General features: G+C 58.1%; 9 protein-coding genes across 9 annotated transcripts; 5 read left to right on the top strand and 4 right to left on the bottom strand.

Annotated features, from left to right (window-relative positions):
- Nucleotides 1–303: 303 nt before the first annotated feature.
- Nucleotides 304–1,456, top strand: SPRG_20905 (hypothetical protein; the record flags this gene model as incomplete). Its single annotated transcript, XM_012349430.1, has 2 exons — nt 304–957; nt 1,007–1,456. The coding sequence occupies 2 exons, from the start codon at nt 304–306 to the stop codon at nt 1,454–1,456; spliced, it is 1,104 nt and encodes a 367-aa protein (XP_012204820.1).
- Nucleotides 1,457–1,932: 476 nt separating this feature from the next.
- On the bottom strand, nt 1,933–2,255 carry SPRG_10315 (hypothetical protein; the record flags this gene model as incomplete). The annotated part of the gene is made up of 2 exons (XM_012349375.1): nt 1,933–1,937; nt 1,976–2,255. 2 exons carry the CDS (start codon nt 2,253–2,255, stop codon nt 1,933–1,935), a joined length of 285 nt encoding a protein of 94 aa, XP_012204765.1.
- Nucleotides 2,256–3,229: 974 nt separating this feature from the next.
- SPRG_10314 (hypothetical protein) lies at nt 3,230–5,401 on the top strand (the record flags this gene model as incomplete). Its single annotated transcript, XM_012349374.1, has 1 exon — nt 3,230–5,401. The coding sequence occupies one exon, from the start codon at nt 3,230–3,232 to the stop codon at nt 5,399–5,401; it is 2,172 nt and encodes a 723-aa protein (XP_012204764.1).
- A 723-nt stretch (nt 5,402–6,124) lies between these two features.
- Nucleotides 6,125–6,922, top strand: SPRG_10313 (hypothetical protein; the record flags this gene model as incomplete). Its single annotated transcript, XM_012349373.1, has 1 exon — nt 6,125–6,922. The coding sequence occupies one exon, from the start codon at nt 6,125–6,127 to the stop codon at nt 6,836–6,838; it is 714 nt and encodes a 237-aa protein (XP_012204763.1). The 3' UTR covers nt 6,839–6,922.
- A 784-nt stretch (nt 6,923–7,706) lies between these two features.
- On the top strand, nt 7,707–8,348 carry SPRG_10312 (hypothetical protein; the record flags this gene model as incomplete). Its single annotated transcript, XM_012349372.1, has 1 exon — nt 7,707–8,348. One exon carries the CDS (start codon nt 7,707–7,709, stop codon nt 8,346–8,348), a length of 642 nt encoding a protein of 213 aa, XP_012204762.1.
- A 239-nt stretch (nt 8,349–8,587) lies between these two features.
- Nucleotides 8,588–9,730, bottom strand: SPRG_10311 (hypothetical protein; the record flags this gene model as incomplete). The annotated part of the gene is made up of 1 exon (XM_012349371.1): nt 8,588–9,730. Exon 1 carries the CDS (start codon nt 9,701–9,703, stop codon nt 8,588–8,590), a length of 1,116 nt encoding a protein of 371 aa, XP_012204761.1. The 5' UTR covers nt 9,704–9,730.
- A 373-nt stretch (nt 9,731–10,103) lies between these two features.
- Nucleotides 10,104–12,843, bottom strand: SPRG_10310 (AGC protein kinase). The gene is made up of 10 exons (XM_012349370.1): nt 12,800–12,843; nt 12,679–12,751; nt 12,438–12,627; nt 12,245–12,379; nt 11,951–12,197; nt 11,603–11,897; nt 11,308–11,551; nt 10,477–11,148; nt 10,233–10,417; nt 10,104–10,184 (listed from the first exon to the last, which is right to left on the bottom strand). Exons 1-10 carry the CDS (start codon nt 12,800–12,802, stop codon nt 10,171–10,173), a joined length of 2,058 nt encoding a protein of 685 aa, XP_012204760.1. The 5' UTR covers nt 12,803–12,843; the 3' UTR covers nt 10,104–10,170.
- A 1,407-nt stretch (nt 12,844–14,250) lies between these two features.
- SPRG_10309 (hypothetical protein) lies at nt 14,251–15,643 on the top strand. The gene has a single exon (XM_012349369.1). The coding sequence runs from the start codon at nt 14,286–14,288 to the stop codon at nt 15,573–15,575; it is 1,290 nt and encodes a 429-aa protein (XP_012204759.1). The 5' UTR covers nt 14,251–14,285; the 3' UTR covers nt 15,576–15,643.
- Nucleotides 15,644–15,898: 255 nt separating this feature from the next.
- Nucleotides 15,899–22,040, bottom strand: SPRG_10308 (hypothetical protein). Its single transcript, XM_012349368.1, has 22 exons — nt 21,518–22,040; nt 21,290–21,470; nt 21,038–21,239; nt 20,891–20,984; nt 20,710–20,843; nt 20,284–20,658; nt 20,090–20,215; nt 19,905–20,038; nt 19,738–19,856; nt 19,539–19,692; nt 18,976–19,487; nt 18,771–18,933; nt 18,482–18,715; nt 18,116–18,431; nt 17,872–18,068; nt 17,506–17,786; nt 17,291–17,458; nt 17,003–17,240; nt 16,787–16,956; nt 16,506–16,725; nt 16,098–16,457; nt 15,899–16,046 (listed from the first exon to the last, which is right to left on the bottom strand). Exons 1-22 carry the CDS (start codon nt 22,009–22,011, stop codon nt 15,915–15,917), a joined length of 5,004 nt encoding a protein of 1,667 aa, XP_012204758.1. The 5' UTR covers nt 22,012–22,040; the 3' UTR covers nt 15,899–15,914.
- Nucleotides 22,041–22,210: the final 170 nt, after the last annotated feature.

The raw sequence follows: 22,210 nt of genomic DNA, 5'->3' as shown, positions 1-22,210 counted from the left end.
GCTGTGCGTCCCCTTGGCCTCGTGCCCAACACGACCCGCGGTGTGTACCATGCCGACGACGCGCTCTCGGTCGACTTGCTCTCGTCGCTCGGCCATCATCTGGCGCCGCTCGAAGCTGAAGCGTCCTGGGCTGACAACGTCTTGGAGGTCGTCGATCCAGCCATGTACGGCGCAGTGTATGGCCAATCTCGCTTCAGTCTCGACCCGCACAACATGCGTGTCGGAACCTCTCCAAGTGCCATCGTCCGATATGAGGTGCCTCAATCAAAGGCGCTTGCAGACGCCGTGTGCTCACACCTGCAGATGCTGCCGACACCGGTGACGTGGGACCCCTCCTCGCGCCAAGTGACGTTGGAGAGCTACGTGAACAACATTCATCCGTCGCAGTCGGCGCTCTATACGGTGCTAGCCGAGACACTCTCGACGGTGCTACCCTTGCTGGATGCTGCCCGGTGGGTCCCACGCAAAGGCGGCCGGCGCATTCAATACGGTGGCGGCCACGAGAACGAGCTACGACTGCTCCGGGATGCGTACCTCCAGCACCATGGTCTCGACCCGTCGGCGCCTGTTTTGCAAAAGACGCTGCGGGCCTTCAAGAAGGCACAGGGACCCATCACGAGCCAGTTGCAGCCAGCACCACCGACACTCGACGCCGCCAAACAGTTCTGGACGGACTCTGTATCGTGTCATGACGACGGCGACGACGACCGTAGCTGGCGACTTCCGAGCAAGCCCCAGTCGCACCAGGTGCTCTGCCACGTGCAGTGTCTCCGCGTGACGCCCGAGGCACCGACGATGACGATGGCGTGGCGGCGTGCGTCGGGCGCTGTCAACGAAGCAATTGATTTCACCGCCGTCATTCTGTACGGTGCGGACAACGTCTCGCTGCGGGTCGAGTTCCGAGAGACGTACGAGTACGCTGACTTCGGCCCGCACAAGCGCAATCCTGCGATCGAGGTACTACAACGATGTAAGATTTTGTGTCATGAGCAACGGATGTATGTAGGTGCTTCTCAGCGACAAGGTCCCTGGGCGCGTAAGTCAAGACACGGGGTTTGTGACCGTGCGACCCTTACGTCTCCTGCTGATTCGGAGCTCGGCCGCGTACCGCTTTCACCTTCAGTCCAGTGACTCTTCACGTGAAGGCGTCGCAAAGCTCCTCTCCTGGGGCTTGGTGCGTCCGAGCGAAATGATCGCCAAAGCTATCGGTTGCTTTGCGAGTCAGGGCGCAGTTATCGACAACGCCATCTTGTCGACGGCCGACATCCCACCGCAGCAACGTGCCTGGCTTCTCGATCTTGTCAACGCGACGCCACTCGGTCGCCTGCCGTCTGTCGTCCAAGAGCTCGTCCTTGACTTTGTTGGCCATGCAACGCTCAGCACAGATGAGGCCGCCGCGGTGGCCACCGTTGCCAAGGTTGCGCGAGAGGTCCTTGTCGCGGCATCGCTCGCCTAGACTTCTGCCAACAACCACTAGAATTGTACTACACTTTAGCTATCCTATTGTTATCATTTTGTCGTCGTTGTAAGCGTTTTGCGTACAACGGCTCAATTGATTAACACGCTTCGTTTTCTTTCTCAGTGCTGTGTGCTTTCGGACGTGGCACTGATGCTCATAGCGTGGAAAAGGAGGTGCCGAGAAGACGCTCTTGGTCGTCATTTTGGTGCCTGTCAACCTGGAGGAGACACACGACGGCGTTAACACCTCGTAATGTGAGTCTGTTGTCGCATGGCATACATACCGCGCTCTATGCTTTTGCGGATTGTTTGCACGTGAGCGTCGCGCGGTTCGTCTTCCTCACTCTCGCGGGCTCTGGGATCAACTTGAGGACGCACGTGCCTGTCTGTGCCACCCACACAAAGCCGTTGCTGCCTGCATTTTGGCTGGCACGGCGGGTGCAGTTTTCAAGGCTGCACTTGGCGACCTCTCCTTTAGGCTTGTTCACGTCACGCCCTGTATACTTGCCGAGCGTACACGTGTACTTGGCCGGGTACGAAATGGCAGAATACGTTGCACTGGCTGGCATGAGCGAGGGCGTGCTGTCGTAGAAGGTGCACGCGCCGTTGGGCCATGCCGTCGCCTGGAACGAGATGCTGCTGCATTTTGGGTTGTACTCGCACTTCTTCTTGCATTGGTCGACAAGCACCGAGGGTTCGGGACCACCGAGTGGGGCACGTCCGATCTTCATGTCGGGAAGAAGGACCCAGCGCGCCTCGGCGTCCGAGACTTTGCGGCTGGTCGACGAGGCTCTCATTTGGCACACCGAGTACACGCCATCGACAACGGAAGTGCAGACCGATCCCCCGGTGCAACCGCCTGGAGCTGCGCACACTTTGTAGAGAGACGGCGGCGCCATGTTCTCAGGCGCCCGCTTCTGGAGCGCCGTAGCGCTGACCGCCAGCGCGTTCACAACCCACAGGTTATCCTGAATGACCTCGCCGTTGCGATCTGCCAGCACGTCCCTGTCGGTGATTGGCTGGTCAATTTGATATCGGATCTGATTGGTTGAAAACAGGCCAGCCGATCGTCAACCTTGGCGGATCCAGCGCTGGCTACAGTACACGCAGCTCGGGAGGTTGACACTCCCGGCAGACCCTTGAGGCAATGCCACCGTGAGTGCCGACACACGTTGTGCAAAAGCTGACGCTATGTATAGCTGCTGTTGATTGATTTTGCCTTCCTGATGACACTTAGATGGATCGCTCATGGCGGCGTCCGGAGCCGGCGAAACTGGGTCAGCTTACCCGCAATGCAGCCGGATCGAGCGAAGGGTGCACTTTTGCCCAGTACTGGTCTCGTAAAAGAGGTTGAGGCATTGCTTTTCTTTTCCGTAAGTTTATTCGGTTGGCAATAACTGCTCGGTAGCAGCGCAGTTGTGGTGCCGAGTGGACGACGTCCGCTTCGAACACGCGGCTGGACACTCGGCTAGACGTGGTTGGTCTAACGTTATGCTACTTTAGGTACTAGTATTGATAGGCCGAGCTTCGATCGGTACTGTAGACCGAGGCAATGTGAGCCATGGCTCCTTTATCAGCTAGCGAGCGCCTTTGCTACGAGATAAAGTATGATGCTCGTCGCGCGCATCACCGAGCGCATGGCAGAACCGCCCAACGTCATTATCCGGATATTCATTCGGTGAAACGCAACAGAGTGACAATCAACAGCACTACCATCACTCTGTGTTCGCGTCGAAACACAGCGGGAAGCGCCACTTGCCAATTGACCAGGATGGCCTCACCCGTGCTCCAGTCGCCCGACCTCCTCGTGGCGATCGCATCGTATCAAGAAGGACTACCGGAAGACTTGGCCATCATCCAGCGCCTCGCCGACGCCGTCGACCTCACGCCGTGCTCGTCGTTTGCAAATTGTAACCAAACGGGGTACCTCGCCAACGTCCCGGCCCGGTTCGCGTCGTTGCCGTACCTCCAGCGGTATCCACACCCATCGACCAAGCTTTCTCACCACGCGCTCTTCGTCTCACCGCGTGTTTACGACCGTGCTCTCGCGCTCCATCTCTCAATTGTCGAAGGCGACGTGGCGCTCGTCCAGCGCTGGCTGCGATGGGACCCCTCGTTGTGCACGGCGGCGACGCTCGAGCTTACTGCTGCTGCGTCCCAAGGTCCGATTTTGCGTCTTTTATTGGCGCAGTTTCCAGCGCTGGCCACTGCAAAGATGATGGACCTCGTCGCCATGTCGGGCGACCTCGAGCTTTTGATATGGCTCCACGAGGCAGGTGCTGCGTGCACGTCGGCGGCAATGGACGGTGCGGCCATGAATGGCCACGACGACGTTGTCATTTTCCTGCACTCGATGCGCACCGAGGGCTGTACGATTGTGGCGGCGACGGCGGCAGCGGTCCGCGGTCATGCGTCGATCGTGCGATTTCTTCTCGAGCGGCGCACCGAAGGCATTCAGCCGTCACTCCAATTCAAAGTACCACATGGCGAGCACACGACGCTCAGCGTCTGTGGCTCTACCCATCTCGAGGCCGTCGACCTTGTTGCAGCCACCGTAGAGCTGACGGACGCAGCAATCAAAACAATCGTGAAGACAGCGGGTCTGATGGCGCTGCAGCACGTCTACACATGTGGGTACCTAAAGAAGATGACCAAGCCGTTGCTCGAGCTCGCTGTCGCCACACAAGACCACGCGATGCTGCGCTACGTCCTTGGCTGCATCGACCAAGAGAACCCGCGGGCTCCCAGTGACGACGAGTGGCTCCCACCGGATGCACCAAGAGAGACCGTCTCCCTAGAGTCATATCGCGATGGTGGTAGTCCGTTCGATCGATGGGAACACTGCAACGTGATGGAGCTCGCGGCGTTGAACGGTGACATGACGTCGCTGAAGCTTTTGCACGAAAGCCGCCTTCGCGTCGGATCGAGCCGAGCGCTCGTCTACGCGGCCTACCGCGGTCACATGGACGTGCTCGAATGGCTGCACAAGCACCGGAGCGACGGCTGTGACGAAGACGCGATGGCACTCGCCGCCGCCCGTGGCCACTACGACGTCGTGCGCTGGCTCCACGAGGTCTATGGACTTTGGCGGACCCACGCCGCCTTGGCCACTGCGGCGTATACGGGCCACCTCCCGATGGTGACGTACCTCTTGGACGTACCGACGGGCGGCGTCGACACGTGGACTGACCCAGCCGACGAGAATAGTGGCCTAGGAGCGATTTTGCCGGCGCGAGATGGTGATCTTGGCGGCTCGTGGAGCGACTACGTCCGAGGGTCGGCGGTGCACTGGGCAGCGAGCCAAGGCCATCTCGAGATCCTTCAGCTGCTCGTCGCCCGGGGCCACGAGGTGCCGCCTCGAGCTATTGACAACGCTGTGGAGAACGGTCACTTGCACATCGTGCGCTACCTTCATGAGGGTTTGGACCAACGCTGCAACCGCCGATCGATCGTGGACGCTGTCTTGAAGCACCACATCGACGTTGTCGCGTACGTACTCTCCCACCACTGCTGGCAACTCGGTTCACCCATGTTGGACGACGATGAAAGCGACATCACCTTGCACATGCTGCTCATGGCCACCGCGCACAGCGGTCGCCTCGACATCTTGGAAATCGTTTGCGGTGCGTTTCCCATCCATTTACCAACGCAGCTGCCGCGTCGCGTCTCGGAGCGCATGATGATCCGCGTAGCGTCCTACGGCCATCTCGCCATGCTCCAGCATTTGCACAACGTCTGTGGCTTTGGATGGACGTCGGTGGTCCAAGAAGCAGCAATCCGTCGCGGCCGTAAGAAGGTATTGCGCTACTTGAGCACGCTCGGGCCCGCCGACACCTCCGTCTACGACGCCGACGAGCGAGATTTGTGGCGAGAAATGAGTGACTTCATCGTCTCGATGACGGTAATCGATGGCCACTGGCGCGTGAGACCCATGTATAACTGAGCTTGCTACTGTAAGAAATCATTCAATTGAACAATATGTAAGGTTGGACTTGTACAATAACGTAACGTTAACTCAAACACATCCCCGTCACCATGCCAGTCTACAAGTTGTCACACTCTTGCATGTTCCGTTGCGGATAGGGGTCACCGCGGCTCGGCTCCAACGGCTAAGCCGCGGCTTGAGCCGAAAAGTGACTGGCTCAGGCTCCATTTTTCGAGCCGGCTCAGACCCGAGGTCAGGCCGAGCCGAGCTGGATAAGCCGCGGCTCCAAGCATTTTCGTACGAGTTTTGCTAAAGACGTCGTCTCAAGCTTCCCGCTGACTTCCTCGAAGAATTGAACATTCTCAAGGGGCAGGAGGACATTGTCGTCCAATACTACCTTGACATAAAGTCGGTCCGCCATTGAGACTAACGCTAATACGATTTTCCCATTTATTCGCGAGTGCATTAATTTAGTGTACACTGGATATTGACAAGCCAACTCAAGCCGGCTCGACTCATGCCGATTTGGGGTCGGCTCAGGCTTGAGATTTCGAGCCGAGCCAAGCCACTTTTCTACGATCAATTTTACGTACTGCAGAGTACCGGTATCAAGTTTGCCAGCAGGACTGGTTTGCATCGACTTTGCGAGGTTGTGCAGGATTGTTTGCAACGACCAATCAAACGTGCGCGGATTGTGGGCTGGGCCAATCAAACCATTTCAAGAAGAACTGCCCGTGCAACATGCGCACCGCGTGCCTCGCCTTTCTCTCGCTGGTCGCCGCGTTGCACAAGCGGACGCCGCAGCACATGATGGACGTCCAGCAGCAATACAAGGTCTGCTCGGGAGAGGCTGACTGTGGCACCGGGTACACCTGCGCGCCCGCGGACGCGGGTGCCATCTTCAACCTCTGCCAGCGCACGCCGGACGTCGCCATCGTGTTGACGCCGCGCAATGCCTCCAGCGCGGCCAAAGCACCACGCGCCGCGTCATGGCTCGTGCTTCAAAACCCTCTTGTCACGGGAAAGACCATCAAGTCGGTACCTAACGTGACGCTGCTCGACGAGTGCACCACGCTATGTGCTGTCGAGCCCAAGTGCTATGCCGTCGCCTTCAACACCTCATCGTGGCCCGCCAGTACGTGCGAGTTGAAGCCATCTCCGCTGACGTTGTCAACCAACGCCACCACCTTTCTCTCTGCGACCATGTACCCCGCGAGCTACACGTGTACCGCTCACGCCACCTACGCTGGACGCGACACGTTCAATGCGTCGGGCAACTTGCAAGACTGCTTCAATATCTGCAACTCCAGAGCGTCGACCTGCAATGCGTTCTCGTGGGCCATAGACCCGACGCCAGGCACGGTTCTTGGACGCTGCTATATGAAGACAGTGCCGTCTGGAGCCGAGGCTGTCCTAACCGATGCAACGTGGGTGACGTGCAAGCGAGCTGCTTGAGCCTTGCTCGAGCTACCCATACGTCATCGCGTTTCGCGCATTTACTCCAGCACTAACGTGTGTAAAACCGCTAGTTTCCTCTCCCGCAGTGTTGTTGCCATAGACTCACACCGATGCACCGCCGGGACGCCACGTTGCGCGGGTTCTTGGTCGGCACGCGTCCATCCAGCGAGGGAATCCTTCTATCTTGGAGGTCGTGAGGGGGGCCTTGATCCTTCCTTGGTCACCTGGCGAGGTCTGGGCCCAAAAGGCGATTGGCGCCTCACGACACCGGACGATGACACTACCAACGTCGACGAGAGCCTCACGACTGGGACTTTAACACCTATATTTATTTCCTCGGGACGACTGACTGAACGGATTCTTGGTGTGGGCTCCAGCGCTCACGTAAACGTCGCCCCCACCTACAGGACTAGCCAAAGTTGCTCTACATCGCGCTTGCAGCCGGGACGAGATACGAGGCCACCATGAATTGCCTTGTCCAAGTTAGTGACAAAGCCGAGACTGAACAACGGCGTCAAAATACAATGCATGTACCTTGGTCGTCAGTGTTTGCACGTAGCTTTCAAGAAGACCGTTGCCGTGGGGCGGTACATGCAGTGGTTAAAGCTGTACTCTTTACGTAGTTGACCTATTAGCCAACCTCTCTCTCTTGCGCTCGAATAGTAGCTCGAGGCGCCAGCAACTCTCTCTATCGATGCCGTATTAAGACCACGTCAATCAATTAGGATGTACCGGTACCGTGCGATGCGCAGGGCGATGCCACGTCATATTACACAAGAGGCCGACAACGGCCACTTTCGATTGGCCAAAAAGCATCCTTTTTCTAACCAATTGTCGCGAGGTACCAGTTTGCGATCCCACCGCCATGACGACGAGTCCGCCTCCGCCGCCGCCGCTTGTCTCGCCCAACAACTCGTCCCACACAATGTTCCGGGTCATCCATCCGATCATCGTCGCATCGGGCTTCATGGACTGGTACGCGGCCTACGTGGCGGCGTCGCTTCCCATGGCCCACAAGGACGAGCACATGGTCGCCAAGCTCCTCGAAGGGTGGTCCGCCATCACGTGGGGCCTCGGTGGCATGGTGCAGTACGAACGCGAGCTCCCGCGCTTCCTCGCGTCCAAGGCCGTCGTGCCCTCCAGCGTTCTCAACGTCATCACCAAGCCCAACCCGGCCAAGATCTTTCAAACAAGCACGCGCATCTACACGGCGTCGTTCGCAGGTCTCGTTGGCCTCACGGGGCACCACTGCTACTACGCCGGGAACGCCATGGCCCATAACCGCCCCGACCGCGCGACGGCGCATGTCGCGGCCGCCGCCAACACGATGAGCTACGCGTTCTTGTGGCAGTCAATTTTCCTGCAAAAGAGCCGCGTGCTCACGCCCGTGCACCTCTCGGCGATCGCCGTCATGGCGTACGTCTGGCTCAGCGACAGCGAGCGCCCCATCAAGTTTACGACCGACTATGCGCCTTTTGCGACAGCAGAGTCTAGCAGTGTCCAGTAATTAGTGCGAATGTCGAGGTCGATCCCACGTCCTTTGCAGAGTCTCGTCGTCGGCGCGAACGAGGTACTGCTCTGTACTGTTTCGTGTCGGGCCGACCACGGGAAGGAACCGTCTCCGTACGCAGCGCCACACCCACCACGCATGCCAACAACGAGTGCAATGATTTGCTTTCACCGTAACGCCGGCCCATTGGATGTGGATGAAGAGTTGGCAGCCACGTTTAAGGAATCTTGATGGGCTTACTCGACGGGCGCAAACGTAATCGGGCGAATGCCACGGCAGCGCGCAAGGACATAGCCCGCACTCGCTGCGAGCGCCACGACAAGAGGACCAAGAAGCGCAACCCAGCGTGGCGCTGCGGCGTGCACCCATGCGTCCGGCGCCGCCGCATCAATTGGAAAGGGCGCGGCGACCATCACATACGTCATAAAGCCCGTAAGGTACAGCGCAATAACGAGCAAAAACCCGTACGCTGGCCATCGCGATGACGTGGCACGCTGCGAGAGCATAAAGACGCACTGGGCGACGTTGAGCAAGCCGGCAGCGGTCGAAAAGTATGCCAAGAGAAGGTACCGTCCGGGCATCGTGAGCGTCGCTTGGACCGTAAAGTCGCACAATTTCCCGAAAAACGTCAACCCCAAGGCAAAGTACGACTGCCCTTCGCACGTCGCGATCGTCCAGTTGACGTGCATTTGCAAGAAGCCTTCGCAGCTCCAAAACGTAATCGCGAGCCAAATGCCACCTTCGAGTAGCAAGCCGATCGGCAAAATGTGGCAATAGCTCAGAACCCCGAGCGTCATCAAGACCACGTAGAGACTGATCGCGCTATGCCACATGCGCTGGGTAAAGACCACATCGCCATGGCGACACGCGTCGAGCGGCGGCGGCAAGAGAGAGGCGCCGGGCGGCGTCCGGTCAAAAGCGCGGAAACGGTACAGCTGGTGCAGCACGAGGCACTCGAGAAGCGGCATGGCAACGCCGACCGCGCGGACAAAGAGCGGGAGGCCCCAGTAAAAGACAGCGAGGCCGTTGAGCGACGCCGCCGTCAAGTTCATCCACGCCCAGAGGATGCTGAGGCCGCGGCACTTGGAGTAGAACTCGTCCTTGAGCAGCTGCGCGACGAGGCAGGCGGTCCAGACGCCGGAGGCGAGCCACCCGAGCGTCGTGCCCACGTAGCAGTTGGTCGGCGACGGCAAGAGCGCGGTGTTGGCCCCGTCCTTGCAGTCGAACGAGACGGCACCAAAGACGTACGACATGAGGAGGAGCAGACTCACCGTGAGCGCCGTCACGACGAGCGTCACCGCTGTCAAGTGCCGCTGCATGAACGCGTAGTAGACAGACTTGGGCGGCGACATGGTCTCGTCGTTGCAAGAAGAATGAAATCGCCAAGTGACCGAGACATTCGGGTCATACGTCTGTCGGTTGGGTAATACAAGTAGGCGTAAAAATGAAGTGACAGCTCCCTACGGTATTATACCAGTGACGTACGCAATATCTCGCACTGTCAACCCAAGGCCATCGTATGTTGCATCGCGAGGACAGTGCCTTGAGAGAAAAAAGCTGTCTTCCTCCACTCTACTAGTAGAAGCAAGCACGAAAATCGTCCATCGATCTCGTCCGCGACCTGCCAGATCATGACAAAGACAGCGATAGATGCGCCACCTTGTGTCGTCCGGATCACGTTGCGACGTGCTGTCACCACAGCCTCCCAGCTCTTGCTACGGTCCATCGATCCGACGACAACAATACCTCCGACCCGAGCCGTGACGTGCATTCATCTTAACGGCTTTCACTACTGGCAGTGTCGAGTCCAGCAGCGCGGTCACATGTCGTCGTCTAGGAGGCCGTCAGTCGCTGGCACGACATCAAGCAAAAAGCACGTACCCAGGTCCATGCGGAAGTCGCTTTCGCGGAAGAGCGATGTCCGCCGCGAGCCCATAATGTCGCTGCCCATGTAGCTAAAGTCTTCAAAGTGCATCGTGTGGCGGCCCGGCGCGTTGCTGTCGAGCATCGACGTGACGACTGGCGAGTCGGCGACCTCTTGCTGCAGAAAGCCTGGCGGTACATACCTATCCATAAGAATCCATGGATCGATGATATCCACTGGAATAGGTAGGATAAGAAGTACCGCAGCGCGTCTTGGGTCTGCGCAATGTGCGGGCGGAACGGCGGCTCGGAGCGCCGGTCGTACAGCGCCTGCCAGTCGATGCCGCGGAACCACTCGTGCTGCATAATGTCCATGGGACCGCTGTTGCGGCCGCAGCCGAGACGCCGCGTCGGGTCCTTGACGAGGAGGCTTTGTAGAAAGTGGGTCGCGATCGGCGAAAAGAGCTCGGGCGAAAAGTCCGGGTCGCGCGTCAAAATGTTTTGAAACATGGTCCGGCGGTTCTTGTCGTAGAACGGCGTTTGGCCGCGAATCATCTCGTAGACGAGGACGCCGTAGCTCCACCAGTCGACCGACTTGCCGTACGACGTGGCCGTGCGCTGGGAGCTCAAGAGCTCCGGCGCGAGGTACTCGGGCGTGCCCACAAAGGTCGAGCCCTCGTCGTCCTCCTTCGACAAGCCAAAGTCCGTGATCGCAATGTGCCCGTCCGCGTCCATCAAGATGTTTTCCAGCTTGAGGTCGCGGTACATGATGTGCAAGTTGTGCAAATGCGTGATGGCGAGCACGAGCTCGGCCGCGTAAAAGCGCGCGCGCGCCTCGGGAAAGTGCTTGAGCTTCTTGAGGTGCACGAAGAGCGACCCGCCGTGGTAATAGTCCATCACCAAGTACAGCTTGTAGTCGGACTGGAACGCATACCTAGGTAGAAATGGCATCAACCGTCGCCACAATTCGATCGCAAAAAACGCCAAAATCGCCAAAAATCGCGAAAATTTGCGAAAATTCGCACAAATTCGCGAAAAGGAAGCAAAATGCAAGAAAACATGGCGTGACAAGGGCCAGAGAAGGAGGGCATACCGAAGATGGACGACGAACGGGTGCTCGACGTGCTTGAGGATGCGCTGCTCCGACTTGGTGTGTTCGACCTGCTGCTTCTTGAAGACATCGTCTTTCCGAAGCACCTTCATCGCGTACACGCGGCCTGCATTGCGCCCGGCCTTCTTCTTGGCTAAAAACACCTTGCCGTACGCGCCTTTGCCGACGACGCTGAGCAAATCAAAGTCCGTGACGCCCATCGTCTTGGAAATGACCATGCTCCGACCTATCAATGTATCAATCGATCCGCACCGCCCGTGTCATCGCAAGCGGATACTCGTGACGCGCGAGTCGCGGTCGACGATGGTCTCAATGACCATGTCGCCGTCTTCGTGCGAGCCTTGCTCGGCCGGCGGCGGCGGCTGCGGCACGTGGTTCTGCATCGCCTCCATGTAGTGCTGCTCGTCCGCGAGGTCGTACCCACGCGCGCTGTCGAAGAATGCAAACACCGTTTCCATGCTCGCACCGATCGTCCACGCAGTGTTGGTGCTCCGTTGCTCGTTCGAGTGCCGGGCGTACTCGGGCTCGCCCGCCGAGAGGCTCAGGCACCCGAGCTGCGTGCAGTCGGCAAGCTACACCGATATGGAGATGCGGATCGAGACGCAGAAAAAGCGGCAAGACGAACCTGGCGGCCCGGGTCTTCTTTCGAGCGCTGCCAGTTGATCGCGCGGGTGCTAATGATGGCGCGGACGTCGTCGGGGTCGTCACCGCCGACCCGATGGCTCGATTCGATAAAGGCAATCGCCGCGAGCTTGTGGCGCATGGACGGCTGGGTCGTCAAGAGATGCTTGGCCAACGCGCCGCCGCGGCCATAGGCAGCGATGTACACTTGGTGGCAGCGAGCTTGGGCGCCAAAAGCCTCCCAGACGTAGCTAGAGATGCGAGATGGCATGCAAGCGCGTAGGCGAGGATGACGTACCGCACGTGCTCCTCCGGGTTGCTCGAGCCCGGGATCGGGATCTTTTCGTTTTGGTTGGTAATGACCATGTTCGTGCTCGGGTTGGTCACAATGACGCCGTACCCGAGCGAGATGGCCTTGTGCAAGTACGGTAGCCTACGAGGACGCGAGCGATGGACATGAGCACATACATCGATGAAGGTTCTTGGCGTACATGGAGCCAGACCGGTAGTACTGGCGGCTCGTATCATGCGGCTCCATGACCAACGAGCGGCTCCAGATGCCAGGCTGGATCCCGTTGCCGCTCACGATGATGAGAAGGAGGCGCCCGACGCGCTCCCACTGCGACGAGAGAAAGATGCTGCATTTTGCTTCGTTCGTGCCAATGAACGCTTCCACAAAGCCTGCGCATTTGCGGGTCGTCAATGACGGAGGAGGATCATATTCACGCGTACCCAATGCCTTCATCTTGGCCTGCTCTTCGTAGACGATCTGCTGCAGAGCCAGCTCCATCTCGCGTTCGCGCAGCTAGGTAGACATGGTCATCATGGCCATCGCCGGCGATGGTCGCCGTACCATTGCTCGTCGCCGCCAGGAGCAAGGTCACAGATCAGAGGCTGTTGAAACAACTTTGGCAGCCCTACCGTATCCGGAGAGCCTGACGGCCCATACAAAAACAGGCAATAGATTGTGCACGGTCCCCACCGTAACCGGATGCCGCCCGTTTGCAACTCAATCTTCCCAGCGCGGGAGCTGGATAGGATAGGAGCGCAGGATGCGAGCTCCAGGAACTACATCGCCCGAGGGTAAACGGGTGGCCGTGCCATCACGGAGCAGCGTATCTTCGGCGCACCTTGTGCAGCAATATCGATTCAAATGCAGCGAAACTGTAGGATATTGAAGACGAGAGCGCACTCTCGCATCCAATAAAAATATGCACAAGTGGGTTTCACTTCCCCAGGAACCGTCGGGCAGGTAGGTATTCTTTCCCGTCGCAGCTACTGCTACTACTCGTGGTCACCTTGTCCGCCTCTGGTGTGGTTGCAACGCCGAGGATTCCGGTCTTTTTTTGCGGCGACGGTGTATGCAATGACCGTCGCAGGCAGCTATTGCGGGGTCGATCCGCTCGTCGTTAGTTCTAATCCGACTTGAGCCTTTCGCAATGTACAATGTGAGCACCTGCAGTTTGCAAATGCGTCAGTGACGACGAGATCGCCGGCTCAATGGATCCATCCATTGACACGGGCGAATGGTGGCGAACATTTTCCACGCGCGCAATCTCCCGCAATCTCAGCGCGCACATTCAAGCGCAGCTGATGCGGCTCTGATAGGGCGAGCTGGCGCTCGGAGTGGAAAGGCCATGAATGATGATAGGAACTTGAGCGCACCGACAACATACCTGTCGACTGCGACGACGGTGAGATCTGATCGTCGTTCGATGTGCAGAGATCGGAAGCGAACGGCCGAGGTACGGAGTCGGGCGCATTGGCGGACGAGTAGAAGCGTGCGGCGAATCTCCCGTGACGAACCCAGAACCTGCTACCCCACCATCTGAGCCGGCCATCACGCCAGATCAAGAGGAATATTTTTTCCGTGGGGAATATAATCGGCTCGCGCCATCTTGATTGGAGTATGGCGCGCCGATATATTGCGACGCAATATGGCGATATTAATAGATCCGGTGCTTGGTTATTTTATATCGCGCACGTGGTAGAGTGATTGTACGCATATTCTTTTTTACCACATTTCATGCGCTGCTATACAAACATGCCCATCGATTAAAATGTAATGAAAAAATAAAAAGGGCCAGACCCATCGAACCCCCACATGGAGCCGGTCGTGCTCGCGTATGATTGGTCGGTACCCGAGCGTATTTTTATTCCGAGAAACACGATTCTTTTTTTGCTTTTCGTGCGCGTCATGTCGTGGTGGCCTCTACCCAATGCCGGTGTAATATAAAACGTATTTTAAAACAAAAATGGCATGCTGAGTTTTTAAACAGCACATTCGACGTGTCAAGTTACTTACGCAACTGGCGCATTGACACACTTGCGCTGCCGAGATGAAGAGCGACTTCTTGGGCGCCACGATCGCGATCGCCGCGGCCATCGGCTCGAACCTCGGCGTCAACGTCCAGAAGCGGTCGCACATGCAGGAGGACGAGCGTCCCAAGCACCTCCAGCGGCCGTACACGAAGCGCCCCGTGTGGTGGCTCGGCATGTTCCTCGTTGTCTTTGGCTCGCTCGGCGACCTCTTTGCCCTTGGTTTTGCGCCGCAGACGCTCGTGGCCTCGCTTGGCGGCGGCTCGACGATCGTCGCCAACGTCCTTATCGCTCGCTTTTGGCTCAAGCAGCAGCTCTACTTCACCGACATGATTGGCGTCGCGCTCGTCTCGACGGGCGTCGTCGTGCTCGCCTTGTCGTCGTCCGAAGAGGGCAAGTACACGGTCAACGAGCTCTTTATGCTCATGCAAGCCCCGGGCTTTATCGTGTATGCGATCTGCACGACGGTGTTTGTGGCGTCGCTCATGCTGCGCGTGCGCCGGTCGACATCGCCCGCCCTTCGCGTCGTCGACATTACGGACGAAGTGCGCAAGAAGGAGCTCGCCGACCTCGAGAGCAGCGTGCGGTCGGCCGAAGAAGCGACGTCCACCAAGAACGACACGGCGAGCGAGGGTAGCACGATCTCGCCGTTTCCGTCGCCCGTCCTGAGCGACGTCGAAGAGAAGGGCTTGCTCAAGGAGACCAAGATTCTCACGTCGCAGAAGCACACGCTCGTCATTGACAAGCACCTGCCTCTGTACTGGGCCGCGATCTCGGGCACGATTGGCGCGCAGTCGGTGCTGCTGGCCAAGTGTGTCATGGAGCTCATCTTTATGAGTCTTGAAGGCGAGAACCAGTTTCGATACATTGGCACGTGGATCCTCGTGGCTGGCATGGTCGCGTCGCTCCTCACGCAGACGCATGCGCTCAACAAGGCGACGATGGCCGGCGACACGATGAGCACGTTTCCCGTCTTCCAGGCGTTCTGGATTGGCATGAGCAACATTAGCGGCATTGTGTTTTTCCAGCAAGCGCACTCGTTCACGATGGCGCAGTGGATCATGTTTCCGAGCGCGCTCCTCCTCGTCATGGTGGGCATTGTGCTCGTCGCCAAGCACGAGAAGATGGGCAACCACGTCAAGTACTCGGTCGCGATGCCGCTCCAGCTGAGCAGCCCGCGCCAGCACGACATTGTCGCCCAGTCGTTTCTTTTCAAAGAGCTCACGCCGCAAACGACCGAAGACCGCCTCGACGTCGAGGGCTACGACAACATTGAAATCTCGGACCACGTTGAGGTGGTCGCGGCGTAAAGCACCGCGTTTCCTTTTTTATTTAATAGCATGCGCCCGTGGTGTTAAATCCAATTCCTTTTGAAGTGTACTCGTGCATATTCGGTCATTAGGACCGTCGTCGACCAAGCCCTCCTCGCATGCGGCAACGAGGCACCGACCCCGTCGTCGAGTCGAGGCACAAGCTTTGCGATGCTACGGGGGTGGGCCGGAGTGACTTGTCCTCTATCTAGTTGGGCGCCGGCCACTGAGAAATACCGGTAGGCGAAAAAAAGCAGAGCGTGGGGGTAGGGTAGCTTTACGGTAGCAGCGACAACGATACACACAGAAGACGTGATACATTTGTCGCCATCGTAGCCTCTATCTGTGCAGTGGCAAAAGCAGCTGGATGCTCGAGCCAAAGACGCCCCGGAGCGCCCGACGGACATCGAGGCTTTGCACGCTAATGAGCTCGATGAGCTGCGGGTAGAGCCACGGCAAGTGGCGCAGCATCTACGCGCGCATCATCATATCACGTTCCATGGACCGCGTCAGATGAGGTACCTCGTCTTCGGAAAAGGTCGCAATCGTCTGCAGCATGTCGACGACGAGCGGGACGTACCCAAACGACCGCTGGTGCTGGTCGACGCTAAGCCACGTCGGCTCGGGCTTCTCGAGGCTCCACGCCAAGTACTCGGCCAACGTGCGCTGCACGAGCTCTGCAAACGGCCCGCGCATCGCGTCCAAATTGTGCACGAGCACTTTCAAGTACTCGCGCGTCCCTGCAATCTCTTGCGACAGCAAATGCGGGAGCTCGCCCGACGCGAGGCTGCCGTAGCGCCACTCGAGTGCATACAGCGCCTCGCGCACGTCCACGGCGTCGTTGACGCGGCGGGCGACCACACACGTGTCGAGAAGACAGGCCTAGTGCAATCCCATATTCGACCGAGAAGAAGACGAGGGTTGGCATACCAAGAGCGACTCGAAACACGGCCGTGGCAGCGACGCCATGTGCACGAGGACGTTGCCGAGGATGCGTTGGAGCTCGAGGAGCACCAGCATGTGCGTGAGCGGCGGCGCCTTGGTGATGGTCCACGTCGTCGGAAACAAGGCCGCGCGCACGCTCGGGTACATGGTTGCCTCGGCAGGCGGCGTCGTCTTCTCTGCGGCGACGGTCGGCGGCGGAAAGAGCCTATATGAACAACGCGCGTGTGATGACAACTCATTCCACGTGCGCACGGCGGATGACAGACCAGTGCGGGACCAAATGATTGGCAATCGACGTGAGCGAAAACGTGAGGCTGTCCCAAATCTCGTCGTCAAATTGGTGTCCGTGCTCGAGCAGAAGGTGCTCGAGTGCGATCGCCGCCGCGCACGCAAGCTGCTCTTCGGGCTCGTCCGTGAGCCAGTGCGCGAGAAGGTGCTACACGTGTTGCACTATTGCAAACGAAAAAATACGACGAACGTACCACGATCTCGGGCACGTGGGCGACGACCTTGAAGTACGACCCATACAAATGCACGAGCGCCAACAGCGCCTTCTTGGACGTCTTGCGGTTAAAGACCGACGACGAGTGCGTCTCGATGCGCCGGATGTGCTCCATGAGCGGGATCAGAATCGTCTTGAAGATGACGTGCCAGAGACTCGCGCCAATCACATGGCCGTGGCGATGCAAGCTCCCATACAGCGTGTCGAGCGCCATGTGCCTAGATAGATACCCATTGCAATCGGTTGTCGCGTTTGCAAGACAAGGTACCGAATGCTCTGGCGCGGATCACTTGCGAGCACGAAGAGCGGGTGCAGCGCTGGTAGCCACACGTGCGTGTGCTGCGTCTGGTCCGTGTACTCGAGCTCGTGCGACGACGGACTGTGGCGCGGCGAGAGCACGTCCAAGTGCTCGATAACGTGTCCCGATGCCACGTGTCTACACACATACATGAAGCAGCGCGCCATGGCAGCACCTCACGATACCCGAGACAGACACCGACAAGCGAAATCGACTCCAAGCACATGGCATGCAAGTCGGGCCGCTCGGCCTCGGCCGCGTCGTTGCCGACCGACGCAAAGAGGAGGAGCGTGTCGAGAACATCCTGAAGCACGGCGAGGACGCGCTCGAAATGGTCGTTTAGAATCATCTTGGCGATGCGGAAGCCCATGAGCACGACGCGGTCTTCCGACTCTTCGAAGCGATCGTACGACTCGGCCGCGACGCGAAGGACGCCCCAGATGGTCTTCCAGCCCGACTTGATGTGCTCGACGCGGCCCAGAATCATATTGTGCACGCAGCCACACGCAAGTTCCACAATGATTGGCACACGGATTTCCAAACCTGAGCACGAGTTCGCGGACTTCGGTTGCCATCGCGTTGGAAATGATGATCTGGAACGGCGTCAAAAAGAGACGCTGAAAGTTAAAGTCCCGGAGCTCGTCCTTCTCGAGAAACTTCATGCTGAGCTGCTTGAGCGAGTCGATCGCGTACATGGCGAGTCCGAGGTTGTCGTGGCACCCAATGGCCGTAAAGTGGCGCGAGAGCACTACCAGAGATCAGAATCCAGACGTGCACGCACATCTGATAGTGTACCGTTCCACATGTTGGCCCAGACGACGCGCGACCGCACGTGCATGTTCATATCGGCGACTTCGACGAGCTTCTGGAGCGAGAAGACGCGGGGCAGAGAGAGCACCGCGCCCCGCACCGAGATGCCGACGGCCGCGAGGCCTTGGCACTCGCTCAGCGACACAACGCAGAGCGCCAACACAAACTCTTGGACGGCTGCGTCCGAGAGCAGCGCCGAGCTCGCAAAGACGCGGTCGCTCGCGAGGCCGTCGACTTGGTCCATGAGCCGCTGGGCGTTGCGGGCTTCCATAGCCACCGTGTTGTCTTCGGTCGGCGGCGCCTACATTTCCGTCGTCGTCCTTATAGCCTTTAGAAAAAGAAATGACCAACCAGCGGCTTGAACGGCTTGGGCGACGCATTGCTGCTAAAGCTACCATTGCTGTGGCTGGGCGTGAACGGGTTGTTGAGAAGAAGCGTCGCCGTCTGGAACGAAGAGAGTTTCTTTGGGAGGGGCATCGGCGCCACGGGCGATGTGATCACGGGAAAGAACTGCGTGTCGCATTGAAGCCCTTGCGCGTGCAGCTGGAGGCGGGCAAGGTGGGAGAGTGCTTGCAGCACATCGCGCTACAGCAGAGTCCACCGTCAAGATGACAACCCACACACATACAATGGCGCGCACCCACGAGTCGCCGAGGAAATTGCCTTCCTTGACCGCAATTGCCACCAATGTCTTCATGGCTTCAATGTGCTTGCCGCGGATCTCGCGCGTCGCCGAGTGCTGGACGGCAGTAAAGTTGGCCAGAATCGACACGAACGCGTCCCGCTCCGAGCTCATGCCGAGCCTACATCCTCTTTGAGCTTGCGTCGAGACTACATTTTTATACCGAGCGCTGAGGTGGATAGCGTGCTTGAAGCCGTCGAGGCAGTACTGGATCGCGACTGGCGCATCGAGCGTCTCAAAGAGCACGCTGCAGCACGCAAGCAAGGGCGCCCACACAATCTCAAACATGGGCCGAATGTACGCATTGTTGCGATCGTCGCGCACGACGTGGAAGCCGCGGTCGTCGTCCGAGAGCGGCGACGCCGTCGGCGCGACTTTGCGCTTGAAGTAGGCTTCGGACGCCTTGACCATGGCCTCGCGCTCCTTCCCGTACGCCTCACGCCGCTGCTTGTCGAGGACCGACGCCGACATGGGGAAGCTCGAGCTCGTCTCGCGCTTGAGTTTCACGCGCTCCATATCTTCCTTGATTGAGATCGGAAGGCTCTTGATCCGGTCGTAGATGCCACCGAGGTACTCGGCCGGGAGGTCCTCGCCGTTGTTGATACCGCGGTTGTTGCGGACAAAGCCGTCGCGTGACATTTTCTTCTCTTCCGGAATCGACGGATTGTGCAGATCCTACGACGAAATGGCATGAAATGGTCGTCCTCCTAGCGTAAGAAGTCGGACCGTCTGGAGCATAATGATCGAGAAACTCAAAATGAACGCCGTGTCAGCCGACGGAAACACGCCCGGGTTGTTGAGATGGTACCGCTCGGCAAACTTTTCCATCATCCGATCGATCTTTTGCGCTTCGCCGGGCAACCGAAACGCTTCGAGGTACCTAATATGGAAAGGTTGTCATTTGTACAAGGTGTCCGAGACAGACTTGCGGATCGCGTCGTCGACGTTGAGGTGGTGGAAATCCATTTGATCGACGAATTCGTGCAGTACTTTGACGCAAAACCCGCTTTGGTACTGCGCCTCTTTGCCAAGGTACTCGCCAATCTACGTGTTATTTCTATCAATCTTTCAAAACAACAAAAAGAATCAGACCTGAAACTTGTCGAGGCGGCTGTTGTACGCATGGAAGAACTGCGCAACGGCCCGTGCGCTGTTCTTCTCAATGAGGTCGTGCGCCATGCAGAATTTGATGCCATCGGTCGCCTTGACGTTAAACTTGACAATGCCTAGGGTGCAGGTCGTTCGCTGTGCCTTGTGCATCATAGTGTCATCGCTACCCGTGCTTAGGAGGTCCTGGCGCTTCTTCTTCTTGTCAAAAACTTCGACAACAAGCGACGTGCGGGACGACGACACCATCGGCTCGTCACACACCGCGCTCTCTTCGTTGTCCGAGTTGTCGTTTTCTAGCATCCCGAGTCCGTTTGTAAGACAGGAAGACGAGCCCATCTAAAGTATCAATGTATCAGTGTACCGGACGCGCGGAGCGGCGCAGCCTCTGAGATAAAGTTGGCCGCCTTCTTGAGCGAGTGCACGATCGCAGCGAGGCACTCGAGGCCCTTGAGCACAAGGGCAGCTTCTTGCTGCTGGAGCTTGAGCTGGCGCACGTTGGTGGTCGGCGTTTCCTTCTTGGTCATTTTCGTCACTTTGGCGAGCGCATGAACAATGCGCTTGAAGAGGTCGATGGACTCCCAGTCGCAGTCGTAGTTGAGGAAGATTTCGCTCAGAATGAGCTGGTCGTCGCAAATGTGGTTGAGCACCTCGAGCACGAGCATCTTGTGTTCGTACGTCGAGTTCTCCGAGTCGAGGATCGTCAAAAAGATATTGGTGATGAAGACCTCAATCTCGCCTACAAGACATTCGTGGATCGATAATACTTGGATAGATAGATATTGGATACCTTTGAGGTGCGCTTTGAAATTCGTGATAAGCACGACAAAGACGCGGAGACTGAGCTCGACGACCTGCGTGTAGATGGACGTGCAGTTTTGCAGCAGCGAGACGCAGAGGTACGACCGGATCGCAACAAGGAATCTACATCCGTCGGCGTCAACAGTAGTAATCATCATGGAAGAATCGACCGTTCGTTCTGCCGAAACGTGGGGCCGGCTTGGTTGATAATCGCAAGCAGCAAATCGAGCGAGATCATCTTGCTCTGGAGCGCAAATGGGTCGTCTACAGGCGCGATCGCATTCTACATCGGGTCTCAACGAGAGGCAGTGGGATACCGGCCGACGGCTGCGACGGCGAGACGTGGCCACCGACAGCGTCTTCGACAACAAACCGCATCGAGATGCGGCAGATCGCTCGGAACACGAGGTACGCGTCCTTGTGCAGCACGCTTGGGAAGAGCACGGCGTGGTCTTCGCCCAGCGTCTTGGACGACTGCAGTCGGCGCGAGTTGTACTGGAAACCAAACGCCGCTTGGACCTACATCATCATATCTGGATACATGGATACATGGCAACATGGATAGGTACCGAGGGATACATGGCCGTGTGCGTGTGGGCGACGATCGACTGCGACCGCTTGGGCGTCGCGAGGTGCTCGGCCGTCGCCGCCGCCTCCATGCGCTGGAAGACCGTCGTTACCATGCGCTGCAGCGTTCCTTTCGCGACCGTTTGGTTGATGATGCTCTTGCTCACGAGGTAGATATGGTAGCTACATACAGTTGGCGACATGACGACAAGCATGCGAGGTAAGCGTACCCGGCGCGGACGGCCTTGAGCAGCGAGTGCTCGTGGACTTCGCATGTTGGGCTCACGACCGCCGTGAGCACAGCCTTAAGCACTTGCAGCTGAACGTCGTTTTCTGAGTGGTCGTTGCAGCTGCATACGACCTCGATGACCGCGTCGATGAGCAGCATGCGCCCCGTCGGCGTCGTGTTCATGGTCTCGTCCGTGAGATGCAGCGCACGCTGCAGGCGATCCTGAAGGCTCGTCGAGATTGGCTGGTCGCCTTTTAGGTAGCCAAAGGCCATCATCTTCTCGAGGCAGTCCATGGCGAGACACGTGATCTTGCTCTGCTTGGAGAGGATCGCGAGGAAGAGCGGGCCGACGCATGTCTCTTCGGGCAGATTCGGTGTCCCCGCCTTGAGGTGCGAGAGCACTTCGTCACAGCTCTCGCGCAGCTCCTTGTCCTTGTCCCGCTTCCCGAGGAGCTTCCGGACCTTGCCCACCGTGCGCTCGGCGAAGACCTCCATGCTCGCGCTGTACCAAAACTGTCGACGACGACACCCTTTTTTGTCGTCGGCGACCAGGTATTTAATTACAACCGTATACAACATCATGATACAACATTATTATTGTATGTGCTTTTTTAAACGTACCAATCCGGATGATGTGGATGCATCCGGATGATCACAATCCACGTGGCTCAATTCACGCACCCTACTGGATCCT

This window comes from Saprolegnia parasitica (assembly GCF_000151545.1).
Source record: "Saprolegnia parasitica CBS 223.65 unplaced genomic scaffold supercont2.53, whole genome shotgun sequence".
NCBI classification, from domain to species: Eukaryota; Oomycota; class Saprolegniomycetes; order Saprolegniales; family Saprolegniaceae; genus Saprolegnia; species Saprolegnia parasitica.
This window is presented reverse-complemented; position numbering and strand designations above follow the sequence as displayed.

What these genes read in the sequence shown, in the direction of transcription:
- SPRG_10308 (XM_012349368.1), bottom strand. Translation starts at nt 22,011, where the DNA reads ATGGAGGTCTTCGCCGAGCGCACGGTGGGCAAGGTCCGGAAGCTCCTC. An exon ending in TGCGCCGCTCCGCGCGTCCG is followed by an intron (nt 20,216 to 20,283) that starts GTACACTGATAC and finishes TCGGGATGCTAG; the next exon opens with AAAACGACAACTCGGACAAC. An exon ending in CCAGGACCTCCTAAGCACGG is followed by an intron (nt 20,039 to 20,089) that starts GTAGCGATGACA and finishes CCTGCACCCTAG; the next exon opens with GCATTGTCAAGTTTAACGTC.
- SPRG_10310 (XM_012349370.1), bottom strand. An exon ending in GGCCAAGATGAAGGCATTGG is followed by an intron (nt 12,628 to 12,678) that starts GTACGCGTGAAT and finishes GCAAATGCGCAG; the next exon opens with GCTTTGTGGAAGCGTTCATT. An exon ending in TACTACCGGTCTGGCTCCAT is followed by an intron (nt 12,380 to 12,437) that starts GTACGCCAAGAA and finishes GCGTCCTCGTAG; the next exon opens with GCTACCGTACTTGCACAAGG.
- SPRG_10309 (XM_012349369.1), top strand. Translation starts at nt 14,286, where the DNA reads ATGAAGAGCGACTTCTTGGGCGCCACGATCGCGATCGCCGCGGCCATC.